Source organism: Barbus barbus (assembly GCF_936440315.1).
Source record: "Barbus barbus genome assembly, chromosome: 27".
NCBI lineage: Eukaryota > Metazoa > Chordata > Actinopteri > Cypriniformes > Cyprinidae > Barbus > Barbus barbus.
The window spans coordinates 18,571,768-18,588,277 of NC_136755.1; the positions used below are offsets into that span (position 1 = coordinate 18,571,768).

The window sequence follows — 16,510 nt, forward strand, 5'->3', positions numbered from 1 at the left end:
ATGTGGAATCCAAGGTCACAGTTTTTATAATGAAGGCTTGTTCTACAGATCATTTCTGCATTTAATTTTATTCTATTTAAATTTTCTTAGTTTAAAATGGTTTCACTTTGATCAGTCTCTAGCAGTAAACATGTTCTAACTGGTATTTAAGCCACACTTCTCAATAGTTCTCTTGTTTTAGATCTTTTTTAATCTATTCAGACCTCAGAGACTAATTTGTGCTTTTCACAGTTTTGGGTGCCAATGAAAAAACACTACTTTTTCTTTGCAAAATGGTGCACTGGTGCAAGCACATCATTCAGTTGTCACTCAGAGTGTAAAACATAGTACATCTGAACAAACCTGAATTTTAATAAGTTCGCATTTGATCAAAAACTCTTCCGTCTGTGCACATTATCGAGGGTGGCTGCTTTGATCTCATTGTGAATCGATGAGGTAAGAGATTCAGATGAAGAGAGAGGCGAAATGAGATGCCATGTTTGAGCATAGGACTGAATGATTTGAAAAAGTACAAGCAGTTTTTCTCCTCTGATTGTCTTCTGCAAAAGCCACTTAATGAATTTATGATTAGGCAGCGAAATTCAAATAGTCCTTAAATATAACTTATTATTGTTAATGATAATTAGCAGTGCTAAAAGGAATAGTTAATTAAAAAAAATTATATTATCATTTATTCACCCTCATGCCATTCCAAACTTATTTTTTAAGAAGAATTATGAAAAATGTTTTGGCTCTCATTGACTGTCATTCTGTAGGCAAAAATGACATGACAGTGAGTAAATAACTATATTTCTGGGTGAACTGTCCCTTTATTAGTCAGAACATCACTGCACAAGTACATACTAAAGTGCAAGTGTGTAGGTTATTGGACTTTTGATCACTTTGACTTCACATTTATTAAGCAGCCCACAGTGGCTTTCAGTGCTCGATAAGAAGCAACTTTGTCATGAGAGCTGAGCTGCCATCAACCAGTTGCCTTCATGCTAACATCTGAAAGTCCTGCTTAAACGCTGAAAGCCAGTGGGATGACGAGACCCCTTTATCACAGTTAACATCTCTTCTGAGAATCATGATCAAGTGAGACTTTACCGCTGCTCTATGAGAGACTTGTGTCCTCTGAGCTTGCCTCAGGACTCCAGTTTCAGTGCTTGACAATAAGTGCCTCAGACTCTCTTCCTGTCAGTGTTCCTGAAGCAATCATGATCCAGGTTGACCCTGCTAGGAAAGGAAGAAGCGATCAATGTAGTGTTCTGCCCCTGCCCTGTACCAGCTGGCTTTTTTGTGTGTGAACTTTTGAGCAATCAGATATAGATATTAAGCATATATGGAGTCATTTAAAAGTGTGTAGTAAGTAAAAAAAAAAAAAAGCAAGCATGCATTCAATTTATCAAAAGTTACAATAAAGACTTTTACATTGTTACAAAATAGCTCATTGCCACAGTTGTAAAAATCATGATTTTTTTTTCTTCCATGTGAGAGAGATTGGCATCACAACGGCTTTGTTTCCAAGCGGACTGTTAAAAAACATGACATACACATCTCCTGGAATCATCGGATGTTCAGCCAACAGTCTATGGGCATGACACCTGATGTGGAGACTATCTATTGATCAAAGAATTTTTTAAAAATTTATCGCTGTTTTAACAAAAAATGTTAAGCAGCACAACTTTTTACATTGATTATAAGAAATGCTTTTTTTTTTTTTTTTTAAATCCAAATCGGCATGTAAATTTTTTTTTTCTGAAGGGTCATGTGACACTGAAGACTGGAATAACGGCTGCTGAAAAATTTATTTTACATAGATTTTATAGTATATTAAAAGAGAGAGATTTTTTTAAATGTTAACTTTCACAAAATTACTGTTTTTACTGTATTTTTGATCAAATGAATGCCACTTTAGCACTTTCAAAAACATTATCAACCCCAAAATATTATCAACCCCAAGCAGGTTAACTCAATAAAATCACACAGCCTCTGCCCATTTACAGGCTGCATGAACTTCTCATTTCAGCTCACCCCAAAGGTACTCTATTGGATTGAGATCAGGGGACCGTGTTGCCATTGGAACCAGCTGAAGTCACAAGCTATTCCCACAATAGAACAAGGTGGAGATGATGAATGCTTTGTGACATGGTTTATTGTCCCAGTGGAAGTAGGCTATTCATTTCAAATGGGTAGACTGTGACTATATAGGGATACAGATGGTCAGTAACAATGCTCATACACTACAGCATCTAAATAGAGCTCTGTTTGTATTTAAGAGGCCTGTAGTGCGCCAAGCAAACAGTTCCTGTACTATTACACCACCAGCAGCTTGTACCATTGACATGAGGTGGGCTGGTATAAGCGCATTATTCTTCTGCTGTGGCTCAACACCATGAAGCTTCAGAGATGCTCTCCTGCACAAAACTGTTATAAAGAGTGTCAGTTTGAATGACATTTTCCTCTAGCCATTTTCTTTAACAAGGTGTTTTTGGCCAGAGAACCTCTCGCTGTTTCTAGCCTGCTGTGCCAGGTACAACACCAGCAATCATACAACAGTGGCTCGTATCACATTTATCCCCTTTTCAGTTTGGTTGAAAAAAAAAGCTAAACATCTTGACTTTATCGGCTTGCTTTTTGTGTTGAATTGCTGTCACGTGTGTTAAACAAGTGGATCTCTCAAACCTGTCTCTGAGTATGTAAGTATATAGTCCTTTTTATGAAGCAGTTAAACAAAAACAACATATTGAGGCTACTTATGGTGATGTTAACTATTTACAGTATGCAACAGTGCTTCCTGCTTCGCTTTTCAGTGATGATCTTCAGCAACATGGTAAAAGAAATTATGAGTTATGAATGTGAGTTGCAATGTGAATTGAATGTGGTAAGATAAAAAGCACAGTGTAACGCATACTAATGGCAAGAACAGTTATCCCTGCTCACTGCTACACAAGCACAGTGCAACCATAGTCTGATTCATGAGCAAATGACTCTTCTGAGCCGGTTCTTTCATTTAAAACAACTTGAGATACCTGTTTGGATCATTGTGATGAATTCTTCACTGAATCCTAGTGTCTTGTTTTCTCTCATTTACATACAGTATACTGATTAGTATACAGATTAGGATACATCCTGGCTTTTCATCAGAATTCAGTTTTTTTTTGTTTCTGCCATGGAATAAGAAATAAAAAAGGCAATATTTCTTAATCATTTTTTTCTTGCTATTGTGAGTTTATATCTTGTAATTAAGAATTGTGAGAAAAAGGTCTGAATTACACTCAGAAGTTACACTATATAATGTGGCATAAGATGAGATCATGCTGAGTTTTGTCATGCTACACAGGTAGTAGTTAGGAAAAGAAACTCTGCTACATCATTTTGAAAATAGCTGTGATGTTATGCTACTGAAAAATGTTAAGTCAGCGACGTTCTGCTCAGCAGTGCTGCATATTAACAGCTCAATAACTGAAACTGTTTATTTCCATTTTTATCACAGAAACTCAAACAGAAGAACCAGCAGCTGAAGATGATTATGGACCAGCTCAGAAACCTCATCTGGGAGATCAACTCCATGCTGGCTGTCAGGAGCTGAAACACACATGTGCGTGTGCACACAGAGTCAGTGTTGTACATACACAGCCCATGTTCGCTGCATTCATGAGCTCTGTTTTCAGTGGGACACGTAAGCTAGATGCAGGAAAGAGCAGCGAGGCACAAAATTGAGAGAAGGTAGGAAGCGAAAAGAGGACTGAACTGAAGAAATTCTGCTACATTCATAACACACGGTTGAAATACCATTCGGTTCAGCTGTCTTGGATTCAATTTTCAACCTGCTCATTCACTCAGATATGCTTTAAAATGAGCCTTTTACGCAAGTGTATTCCTCATATTTTGCATGAGCGATAGCTCCAATTTACTGTTAAACGGTGTATTTCTCAATCATAACTTGCAGAAAAATATTGTGTGAAACATATTGCATATTAGTGTAGTGTTATATCTATTAAGTGTTAACCTTATACCAGTGCGTCTCGACTGCTTCATACTTTTTTGGTCGTGTTTGGAAAAAAAAAAAAAAGAACAAATGGTCTGATTTTAGTATTAGATATAAAAGCATCCTTTTCCAAAAAAAAAAAAGCACAGCCAGCATGTATGGTTCAATATAATTCGTAATCCCTTATTTGTAACCTCTTTGTGACCATTAATCAGAAAAGTAAACACGAGTCACATCGTTATACCATCAAATATGACTTTATTCATTTTCTTATAAATCATTCATACAAAATTGGCATTTTGTAATTTCTTTATTACCGCTATAAAAAGTCATCTGTTAATTACTGGGATGAAGGGTCAGGACAGGAGGGAGCAAAACAAACCGATTTGAACAAAAATAACCCAAAACAAATCAGTATTTACTCATAAATAGCCTAAAGTGGTCATGCAAGTCTGGTTAACAGCCTAACGTGAGAAATACAGTCGCGTGTTTTACAGATGCTGTGAAACTTGTGTCGGCAGATGTCGCAACTTTATTTGAAAGATTTTGCCGCTTCTTTCCAAACTCAATTCAATTGAATCAAAAGGCACAATCAGGGAGAGATAAATGATGTTTTTGAGCATGACTCCATATTGCTTATTGCTAATCATAGAACGTAATGTAAGAGAAATCAGATGCTAATTTTACCAGTTAACCTTGAGACAGAATGAAAAACAAGTATAGAAACCATGAAAGAACAACAACATAATAGAATTGCATGAGTTTAATTTGCCAAGATTCTTTGGTGATCTTGCAAGTGTGTAGTGGTAGCAGCAGCATTCAACAGGCCAATTTCAAATGAATGGCTTTGTCATGTTAAGCTCTGTAATTAAAATAACACTGATGCAAACAGTGTGTCGTCTGCACTGACAAGGGCCTATCATTCTGGGCGTATCACAAGCCCTGATGACAGCATTGACAACGGCATCGTGATGGGATGAGATGCACATATTAATCAAAACAGACATCTGATGCACACATCTACTCCCTAAAATCATCTCAGATGCATCATCCTATATAGAATTGTGTAGATCCAGCTGTATGAACAAGGATTATGCACATTGAAGTGTCTTATAATTTGGCCGATGAAATTGTGCGAGGCCAGACGTTGATTCTGTGATATGACATTATAATGACAATCATAGGTATAAATGCTGGATATAAAATTTTCAATTAGATGGTTTGCTGAACTTAAAACTTAACCAGATGTGGGCCATTTTTGCTAAAACTTAAAGAGAAAAAGGATGACAGAGACAACTAATTACAAATGAACATTTTATGCAACAGTTAAGAGAGCAATTATAGTAGAAGCTTTCAGGGACCTGAAATTAATTCACATATTTGTATATCAAGATTCAAGCAAGCACCTAAACTTAAAATGTCAAGATGGACACTAAGATTTTCAGTTCGAATAATGTCAGTTGAATCACATCACTGCAAATTTCTCAGGCCTTTAAGTCATAATGCTTATTAAAATACAACGCACAACAATTGAAGGGTTCCTAAACAACATTCAGTGTCAGATATGCTTTTAAATTTCAGCGTGGGCTGACCATGACCACACGGAGGGAAAAAACATGTAGTGTACATGTCACAGCATCAACCGAATTCTGATGCATTATGTGAAAACATGAAAAAAAAAAGGCTTTGGCTCACAGCTGGCACATTTTAAGTCCAGTCACCTTCACAAAAGGCCACTAAAGCACGGCACTCCTTCAAGTCATCAGACATTCAAGTACCTTTGAGCGGAGGTTGACAACACACTCCACTCTGACTCTGGGAAACACAGAGAAACAACACTGGAGGGGCCCAACGTCTCGAGAACCATTCCCTTGATATAAAATCAACAAGAAAAGATAAAAAGGAAGCAGGAAAGTCACTTTCTAGGGGACATAAATTAGCCAGGTGTCCATTTTTGGCTGAGTGAGTTTTATATGCGAAGGAGTAGCATTTAAAATAGGAGGCCGAAGGGGAGAAATGAGGCAGTGCCATTGAACTTTGACGGACCGCTCATTTTTCACAGGGACAGGGAAGATAAAGGAGGTGAGAGACGTCTCACTTAAAATACGGCCCATAAGTCCTTACGATGCAACCTGGCATGCGTTGATGTCTACGAAAGTTTTCACACCTAAACAGATGGTGTTCCTGCACTGTAAGCTCTGCCTTTGTTTCCATGCTAATATTTCTCTTGACTATGACAATTTTTTTTTGACCAAGTCGGACTGTTTAATAATGTGAGAATTTAGGGAATTCTAATTAATTTTTTTTATACACTTTAAGGTGGATTTGTATGAATTAATTAGGTAGGGAGGGTTTGACAAGCCACTTAAGGCAACTCAGTCTTGGCACCATTTTTAAAAATAAGAAATAAAATACTGCAGGCTACACCATGTTTAAATGGTGGTTATGCCACTAATAACAGGGATCGTCGTTTCCAATGCAATGTTACGGCCCTTTTTTTGCTCACAGTTATATTTCTTTCTGTGAACTGTTCACCTGCACCGTCTACATCATAGCCTTCCAATGAAACTAAATGATTATGAAGTGTTTTGAAAAGGAAAAAACCCCTAATACCCCAAAAACTTGGAAATAAAACCATATGAGCTCAATTGTACACAATCATGGCTCGAGACCTCGGAAAGAACTGAGAACATGATGTTGACATCTGAAGCGGGAGGGTGAACGGATCCAGATGTGGCGTGGTGAAGAAGTGCTAACACGATGATGCATCCCTCCTGTCGTCCAACAACTCGCTCATGTGCTGGGAAAGATTAGTTTTTCTGTGGCATTCGTTACCAACCTTGAAACAAAACTAAATCTTCAGAAGAGTTAAAAGTGTGTCATGTGTGTCTGAAGGTCCACAGAGGCCTGTGTTTGTCCTTTGCTTGTGTGCTAAAGGGAAAATTGAGCCACGGGCTCTTCTACTATTGTCCTCCTCTGCTCCGGAGAGTCTCTTGCGGCCCCCTGTTGAATGTCTGACAAGGGGCGCCAGTCTGGTCAGAGCCGCTCGATCTCCCTGTATTTCTTGCGGAGGATGGAGACCTGGTCCTTAAACAGAACGGGGTCCAGTCTCATTTGGGAGTGGACCAGTGGCATGCCGCCAAACCAGCTGGCGAACTTGTTCATGCAGGTCTGGCGCTGGGCAAAGTGGTCCGGGTCCGCCCAGCGTGAGGCTCGAGATGACTAAGAGGAACAGATGCACAACATTAGACGGTTTGCTCAAGCTCATGTAGGTTTAATTATCTGCAGTGTTTTTTTTCTCCCACTTACCTGAGCCATCATGGTCTCCTTGTACTGCTTTTTATGTGTGACCTTGATGGGCGGCAGCTTGGTGACAGCAGACACTAGGAAGTTCATGAGGATGTCCTCACAGTTGGCCAGCTGGTCCACCATGCTCTTCAGGCTATTTGGAAGGAAGTGGGTATACAGGAAGTGGTAATATCTGGAGAAAAGGATGGAATGGAGAACATGGACATCGTCAAGGACAGGTTGTGACAACCAAATCATAAATTCAAAAGCTCAATAGGACAATGAACAATGTGTTGGGATCGATAAAAGATACTGATATTTTTTTTCGTTAACTGCAACAAAAAACAATTAGTTTTTTAATCAATGGCTTATTTTTTTCAATACAGCTTTCCTTAAATATATATTTAATGGCTGCTTGTCCTACAAATGTGTCCTTGCTGCAAATTTCTAGCTTACTACAGAAACTGCAAATCATGTTTTTCTGAGAAAATTTATGAACAATTCTACCCTAAAGCTGGTGCCCCGTCATATTAGGTCATTATTTGTGGTGGCATGTGGTATTAACTTTGCAAAAATATAAATGTGTGAAATTTTTATTTAAAATAAATATTATGCATGTTAAATTAAACAATTACACAAATATTATAATGCCAAGAAAATAACTTTATATAATTACTTTGTGATATTCTAAGAAAAATGTCCTTTTCATGTCCTCAACAATGTCTGTGGTGTTACCATGATGGAACCGGAACCTTATATTTGGACAATTTCCTGTACGTCCTGTTTAAGACCATAGCTCTGAGGAGTGTATGGTGAGACTTTTTCTAGAAACACTATATCAGAGTCAGTTTAATCTAAAGATTGATTTGTATAGTTGTATTAATATTTTAAAAATATTGCCAGGTCTACTTATTGCAATGGTAGTCTCCATTTTAAAGAACTTCAGAATTATGAAACTTTGTCTGTGATATTACTGCTTTTTATTTAAGACATAACTGACGAATTACCAGACTTTCAGTAAATTATTTATTTGAAATTTAAGCTTTAACATTACGCTTTTAATCAATCTATCAGTGATATGACGTTCAAGTAAAATTTCTTTTCATCAATATTGAACAGTTAATATTGTTGTGGAAACCAATGTTAATTTTGCACTTGTTTGTTGGTGTTTTCAGATCATCGTCTGCACTTCCGCAATGAAGAGTGAGCACGTGTATGGTTGCCAGATTGCAAAAATAAAGCAAAACACTGGGAAGAAAATGTATCCTTTTAATTTGACCTTTTGATTTCTGGGAACCACACACTTGAAAGCTGGCGTAGTAGAGGCTAGGGGTGGAACGGTACACAGATGTCACGGTTCGGTACGTACCTCTGTTCGATATGATTTCAGTACAACAGGGAAAAAAAATAAAAATCTACTAAGCTCGGTTTCTTTTCATTTATTTTGAACAGACTGTAGTAGAAATTAAATTTTTCCACCTAGATGTGAAAATACTATCTGCAGTACATTTATACATACAAGGAATAAATTCTTGAAATATATTTGATTTAGTTTACAGATAAACAAGGGAAAAAACAGTGCGACAAGTAACGTAGCCTGCAGTTTCAGTTCATTTTTGTGCTGGTATAAGGAAACAGTCGAAGTGATCGTGCTGGAACGCGCGCACACACAAAACACATCAGTTCCAGCATTGCTAAATTGACAGCGCAGTTGGTACTTTATCAAAATAAAATACAGTGAACCAAACATCAGCGCACCCGCCTCTGTCTCACAGTTGGAACACGACTGAAGTACAAAGCCTATAATTTACATAATAAATAATAGTTTAGCATTCAGATACGCTACATCACAAATATGGAAATATTATGGAATAATTGGATTTGTGCCGAATGAGAGAGATAGGATACACGAGCACAAAGCTCCATTTCGCAGTATACTCCTTTTTCAGTCTATGTGAGAGACACATTCAGAATCAGCACATGGTCACTGTCTAGTGGGCTTTGTTTTGAAGTGCGCAACTCATGGCATTCACTGTTCTTCTGCTGGCGGTTGCGGGCACCCCCTTCTGGATTGGGGGTGAAATTGCCTGTATTCGTTGTAAGGCCTCATATACCGAACCGAGATGTCCGTACCGGTTCGGTACGAATACATGTATCGTTCCACCCCTAACACACACACAGAAACACACACACACACACACACACACACACACACACACACACACACACGAGGGGCCGTACAAGCCATAATTCATTCTGGTGCTCTCACACACATACATTCAGCTCTCACACACATACATTTCTACTCTCACACACACTTATATTCTCTTTTCACATACATATAATTTCTATTCTCACACACTTACATTCTCCTTTCACATTCATATATTTAACTCTCATATTCATATTTTACGCACACGTTTATACATTTTGCTCTTATGCAAATGTATTCAAAGTATACATTTAATATTATAAAAAATGAATGTGTGTAAGAAAATGCATGTATGTCTAAAGAAAATATGTATATGTAAGAGAAGAATATATGTGTGAGAGTATAGTGGAAATGGAAGGCAGGTAGGCGCAGCCTCAACTGTGTTGCCAGAGACACTTACTATAAGCGTCTATGGATTTTTTCCACTATGTGACAATTTAGGAAGTGAATAAAGTGAGAGGTGGCAGAATCAGGTTAGGGTCAGCGATATTTTTATATTATTTCCATTACTCAAGATTTGGACTCATTGCGGTTTATTTCTTTTTAGATAGTTTTTTGTTTGTTTTTCGTAGCAATATCTGGCAACACGGCATCTCCGGCATTTAAACTGACACGTGTCTACTACACCGGACACAAGCGGCCCGGCATGATACAATATAGGAAAGGGAAGTGGTGTGTGGCCAAGTATGGTGACCCATACTCAGAATTTGTGCTCTGCATTTAACACATCCCAGTGTACACACAGTAGTGAACATACACCCGGAGCAGTGGGTGCGGTGCCCGGAGAGCAGTTGGGGGTTCGGTGCCTTGCTCAAGGGTCTCACCTCAGTCGTGGTATTGAGGGTGGAGAGAGTGTTGGTTATTCACTCCCCCCACCTACAATCCCTGCTGGATCTGAGACTCGAACCCACAACCTTCGGGTTACAAGTCCGACTCTCTATCCATTAGGCCACGACTGTCCGTTATATAGAACCTATTATAATGATGCTGTCTACACGGGATGCGGCACAACATGATAAATTCCCGACAGTAAACTGCTGCATCATTCTATTCATGACGTACTGACACAAAGTTCAAATGACTTGCAATAGTTGCTTTGTGGCGTCCAGTGCAGACTACTAGACTGTTGCAGTGCGGCGAGTCCGGTGTAGACACCGTGTGACAGAAATAAAAAATGGTTCATATACAGCACGGGAAGGTTATTCCTGACAGGACACCATTCGGTAACATAAACGTTGTGATCATTATGATAATACAAAGATGCACCGAAGACAAGACATGAAGAGGAGAGAATAGTCGTGCAAGCAGATAAAATACTGTACCAGAGAACAAATTCATTGTTTGAGATGCTCGAAATGGAAGAAAACCATAAATATTGAATTGGGATGGGGGTTATTATGAATGTATTTCTGAGGAGAACTGTCTTCAGAAAAGTTTTGATGGCATTTTCTTTTCCTCTTACCTCTGTAAAATACATACAGTATTAAATGTATGTTTATTGTTTATTGTATTGCTATTGCTGTTCCATAAGTGCCACCTACTGTCATAAAGTGAATTTGTCTTTTCATCAGAATCAGAAAGAGCTTTATTGTCAAGTGTGTTTACACACACACACACACACACAGGAATTTGTCGTGGTGTCAGGAGCTTCAGTACAGACAGTGCAAACATACATATTAAGGTAATAAAACACTAATAATAAAGAGTTATAATAAAATATTTATTCAGCTTGTCTGATGTTTTACTTTTGTGCAGTTGTTTCATGTTGCAGATATTTTTGTTTGTTTTCTTAAGGTTAATTTGACCAGTAACAGAGCAAAATAAACAATTAAAGGTGCAATAGGTGATTGTCTTCAGAAACATTTTTTTGTTATGCTGATTGAAAGTCTCTTCACATCCTGATAGCAATCATTAAGTGAAGTGGTCTAAATGTATTTATCTGTATTTATATATTCTGTGGTAGGTGTAGGACCAAGAAATGTTCGTCCAATCAAAACGCTCGGTCCGAGCATTTTAATTGGCTTTCCTACCTGCCTGTCAACATATGTATTTTCATACCTCTGTGCAACCTGTTCGCGCAGACAGGATTCGTCATCAGCGCGTTCACACACGCTGTGCAGTCAGCGCGAGAATGGCAGGCAAACATCAACAACCCAATCTTCCTTCCTGGTATTTTAGTACTTTTACTAACTGTGCTATAAAGTTTTCTCACTGGTGAATGACATGATATAGCCCAGCATTTCCCAATTCCAGTCCTTTTGCATGTCTCTCTTAGTTAACACACCCGATTCACATAACCAGCTTGTTAGAAGAGAGCTACCGTGTATGAACTGTGTTCCGATTGACATGCTCCCTACACAGTGTTCATTGCTCCCTACTCCCTCAAATCCGTTGAAGTTTATTTCACTTCGGAACATTCATTCACGGATTTACGCTGCGCAGTGTCTTCACACACAGATGAAACTTACTAGAGAAGTGTGAAATAATATACCTCTGTAAAAATAAATACAATTTAAATTCATGTCTCGCACACTTTAATGCCCTTTGTATGGTACGCTCGCTTTGAACTGGAATCATGGCGGAATATCTGGCGATGTCCACTTCGTAAGGCACTTATGATTTACGGTTGAATAGAACAAACGTCAGACGTGATAAGATATACATATGAAATGTGCAGAGCGGGGAGGGCGCGAGGACTGTAATTGGAAACCGTTGATGTAGCCTATTGTAGTAATTTAATGTTGTCTCTGGTATTCTGCTCTTTGAGTGTATGTGCGTTTAGGGGGCGTGGCTTTGGACGGCGATTGCAGGGAGGGTGGGATGTTCGCTTTCAGTGCTATCAGGCTAGTTAGCATTTTCCGAGATCTCCTATTGCACCTTTAATAAATGAAAATAAATAAATAAATAGACAACGAGTATGGGAATCGGCCCATTTTAATATAAAAAAAATAAAAAATAAAAATCGCCAGTTGGAGTTGGTCATGAAAAATCCTGATCAGTGCATCATTTGTGCATAGAGCTGTAGAACAAGTGGGTTACATAACGATTTTAAAATTACTTGAAAAGAAAACAGGATGACTTTGAATAGCATAGCTGTGTTAGGATGAGCGGATCAAGTCTGCACATGTAATTTCTGGTCTGAGAGTGACTTCCTACTTAAACAGGAAGTAATGAATACCAAAAAAAATGGTTAGACATGTATGTATGTGAATGGAGAATATGTGTGTGTGAAAAAGAGTACAAATGTATGTATGTGTAAGGAGAATGTATGTGTGTGAAATCAAAAATATGTGTGTGAAAGGAGAATGTATGTGTGTGAGAGCACCAGAATGAATTATGGCTTGTACGGCCCCTCATATACATATATATATATATATACACACACACACACACACACACACACATAATATACAGTGGTGTGACAAAGTGTTGGCCCCCTTCCTGATTTTTTTTATTTTTTTGCATGTTTGTCACACTTTAATGTTTCAGATCAAACAAATTTCAATATTAATCAAAGATAACACAAATAAACACAACATGCAGTTTTTAAATGAAGGGTTTTTTTTTTTTATGAAGGGAAAAAAAATCCGAACCCACATGGCCCTGTGTGAAAAAGTGCTTGCCCCCCCCCTCCCTTAGTACTTGTGCTATCTTTGATTAATATTTAAATTAGTTTGATGACCTGAAACATTAAAGTGTGACAAACATGCAAAAAAAAATAAAAATATATGTTCGTAAAAGGAAGGCACTGCACTAATTTCCTCCCAGTGAAGCAGCTGTTTCCACATGCAGTACCTGTGGTAAATGGCAGCTCCGGTGAGAACCATGGAATAGTCATTGGTCCATTTGGAGGTGTAACCCCAGCGCTCCTTATTATTGTCCCAGAAATGACTGCGGGCAGGATATCCCACAATTCTCTCAGGGAAACTCTGCCACACTGTGAAGGCAAAGTCCACCTGCAAGGAAACATTGAACTCAAGTTAGAAGCCACTCGACAAACCAGTGCTATAAAGAGTTAAAAAGAAGGAATAAAGAATCGAGAATGGTGGCATGAAGGCTCTCTCATGATAAAAACCAGACACAAAAGATACACACATACACAAACACGCTTTCAATGCTGCTAGCTGCGAACATGCCCTGCTTTTCAAATATCAAAGCATTAAAAAATATTTACTGAAACACATCAAAAGTGTCAGCGGCGGAGCCTCAGCAGGATCTCAAGTCAGCAGTGAATTGAACCACACACATACAAGACACACACAAACAGACTAACTATATACACTGAAGCCTTGGCGTAACCCCACCGGCAGTACACCCGCCTCACATGTAATGCCAAACTAAGTCTCCAGCTACACAAATGGGGTTATTTGGGAAGGGGAGTTAAAGAAAGAAAGAGTAATTGGAGTTTTCCTGCAGTGTGGTCAAGATAACACATGATTAAAGATATCCATTTCAGGAAGAAAAGAGGAATGCACAGGAGGGAAGACATGTTTAGGAGGTTGACTTCAGCTGTGTGTATTCACGCTGACTCTGCTGCCTCTGATAAGGGACGGCCATTTCTCACCGCTGTACACTGCAGAGTGCCACTAATGCAGGGGACAGAAAGAAGCTGAGAGAGGGAGGATCCGAGGGCTGAAGAGGCCATGCTGAGCTGATTATGAGTGGCGGAAGCATAATGGTTGCCAAATCTGCACTGCCAGCTGAAAGGTTGGGGGTTTAATCCAAGAGCGGCTGAGGAGGGAGCGATCACAACCCTGCTCAAATGATAAGGCGTCTTTCGCTTTAAGGCGCTACAGGGTTATGGATCCGACATCTGCCCTATTGTTAGCTGCAATGGATGCTATTTTTAATATAGGGTCAGGGAAGGGGTAATCTCATCCCCTGAAGCACACTTACGATGTTATTCAAAGTGTCTTCCACCAAAACATTCCACCATTTTTCATCACTCTGTACCTATATGTAAATGACCTCTGTGATGATTGGCTAAACATTTATGGTAACACTTTAGAATAGGGAACATTCACTATTAACTACGACTTTTCCCTCAATAAATATATATATTATTCTTAATACATTAGAATAATTTACATTAATATAAATCAACAATTACTGTTCAGTTTCAATATATTTAAATTAGTGCTGTCAAACAATTAATCGCATCCAAAATAAGTTTGTTTACATAATATATGCGAGTACTGTGTATATTTATTATGTACATAGTATAAATACACACAAATGCATGTATATATTTAAGAAAAATTATCTAATATAAATTATATGAATATAAATATATACATGTATATTTTCAAAATATATACTGTTGTGTGTGTGTATTTATATATACATAAAAAAAAAATGCAATAAAATAAAAATAAATAAAAATCGCAATTAATCGTTTGACAGCACTAATTTAAATAAATAAATAAATATAAAATAAAAAGGAAAATAGTAAACAAGTAATAGATGTTTTATGTGTGACATTTTAATCAGCTCTGATGATTCCAATTTAAATTCATTTTTATTACCAATATGTGACCCTGGACCACAAAACCAGTCTTAAATGTCAATTTTTCGAAACGGAGTTTTATACATCATCTGAAAGCTGAATAAATAAGCTGTCCATTGATGTATGGTTTGTTAGACAAATATTTGGCCGAGATACAATATTTGAAAATCTGGAATCTGATGGTGCAAAAAAAATAAAAAATCTAAATATTAAGAAATTCGCCTTTAAAATTGTCCAAATGAAGTTCTTAGCAATGCATTTTACTAATCAAAACGAAGTTAGGTAACACTATTTTAAGGTGTCCATAATACAGAGTAATTACCTAGTTAAGTACTTCGTAGTAGCCGTTGTACTTGCATGCAATAAAATGTACTTACCATGTAACTAAGTTATGGAACAGCCTGTAATTAGTTTGTAATTATGTAGATTTAATAGGCAGCTACAGTTACACATATGTAACAGACAGAGTCTGTTACACAGCTACTTATATAACCAAAAGATTGTTACATATGTGTTGCAGACTTTATACAACGTAATTAAAAATGTAAGTACATAGACATAAGCTACTTAAAATAGTGTATCAAGATTGTTCTTAAGTGTACTAGTAGCGGTGTAACAGACTCGGTTTGTTACATGTGTAACAGTATCTGCCTATTACCTACATAATTACAAACTGTAATTACAGGCTGTTCCATAACTTAGTTACATAAGTACATTGTTTCATGCAAGTACAACAGCTGCTACTAAGTACTTAATTAGGTAATTACTCTGTATTATGACAAGTTAAAATAAAGTGCTACCTGAAGTTTTGATATATTTACGGTAAGAAATCTACAAAATATCTTCACGGAACACGATCTTAATATCCTAATGATTTTTGTCATTAAAGAAAAATTCATAATTTTGACCCATACAATGTATTTTTGGCTATTGCTACAAATATACCCCAGCGACTTAAGACTGGTTTTGTGGTCCAGGGTCACACATTAATTTACTATCAATAACAACAACAACAATAACCATTTTAAATGTGTCTGTAAATCTCACACATTAACTTTGGCAATCCTAAAATAAAAACGTTGCGGACCTCCTGTCAAAGACCCCAGAAAACAACAAAAAGATGACATCCACAGCCATGAATAGTGATCGAAAATGAAAAAAGAAACTTTCCAGGAGGAAGCACCATCTTCAGCAGGTCCACAGGCTAACAGAGCTCAGGACAGCAGTCACCCTCACTGCTGACGTGTGACTCAGAGAGAGAAAGAGCAGGAGAGAGACAGACGGGGAGAATTATAGTCCATACCTCAGTGGTTGACAACACAGTGTCCTCATCCAGACTTAACACTGCATCGCTGAAGATACTGTCATAGGGCTGAAACCGACTGCTCATGACCTACAGAGATAAAAAACACAGTGTCAGATTTTATCTTAAGTTATCTTCAGATAGAAAGCTTACAAGAAACAAATACAAGAAAAAAAATGCCTCTCCATATTTTTCTCTGTTTGGATTAAACTCCAAATATTTGGTTAC

General features: G+C 37.8%; 2 protein-coding genes across 4 annotated transcripts in view; one reads left to right on the forward strand and one right to left on the reverse strand.

Moving 5' to 3' along the window:
• LOC306847516 (mediator of RNA polymerase II transcription subunit 30) overlaps positions 1–11,183 on the forward strand; it is a 24,972-nt gene extending 13,789 nt beyond the window's left edge. Inside the window, exons 5-7 of one of the 3 annotated variants that reach the window (XR_013782155.1) lie at positions 3,479–3,583; positions 6,036–8,073; positions 8,437–8,492. Coding sequence is in view for 2 of the 3 variants with exons in the window: in XM_079381480.1 (XP_079237606.1) it covers positions 3,479–3,574 (96 nt within the window). In the remaining variant the exon portion in view is untranslated. Of the gene's footprint in view, positions 1–3,478; positions 3,601–6,035; positions 8,074–8,436 lie in introns of all 3 variants that reach the window. The other 2 variants (XM_079381480.1, XM_079381481.1) reach the window with 2 other exon arrangements.
• Positions 4,216–16,510, reverse strand: part of LOC306847504 (exostosin-1b-like) — a 94,616-nt gene continuing 82,321 nt past the window's right edge. The window contains exons 8-11 of the mRNA XM_079381461.1: positions 16,283–16,372; positions 13,269–13,429; positions 7,283–7,454; positions 4,216–7,195 (exon numbers count right to left, since the gene is read on the reverse strand). Of these exons, the coding sequence (XP_079237587.1) occupies positions 7,010–7,195; positions 7,283–7,454; positions 13,269–13,429; positions 16,283–16,372 (609 nt within the window). The 3' untranslated portion in view covers positions 4,216–7,009. The remainder of the gene's footprint in view (positions 7,196–7,282; positions 7,455–13,268; positions 13,430–16,282; positions 16,373–16,510) is intronic.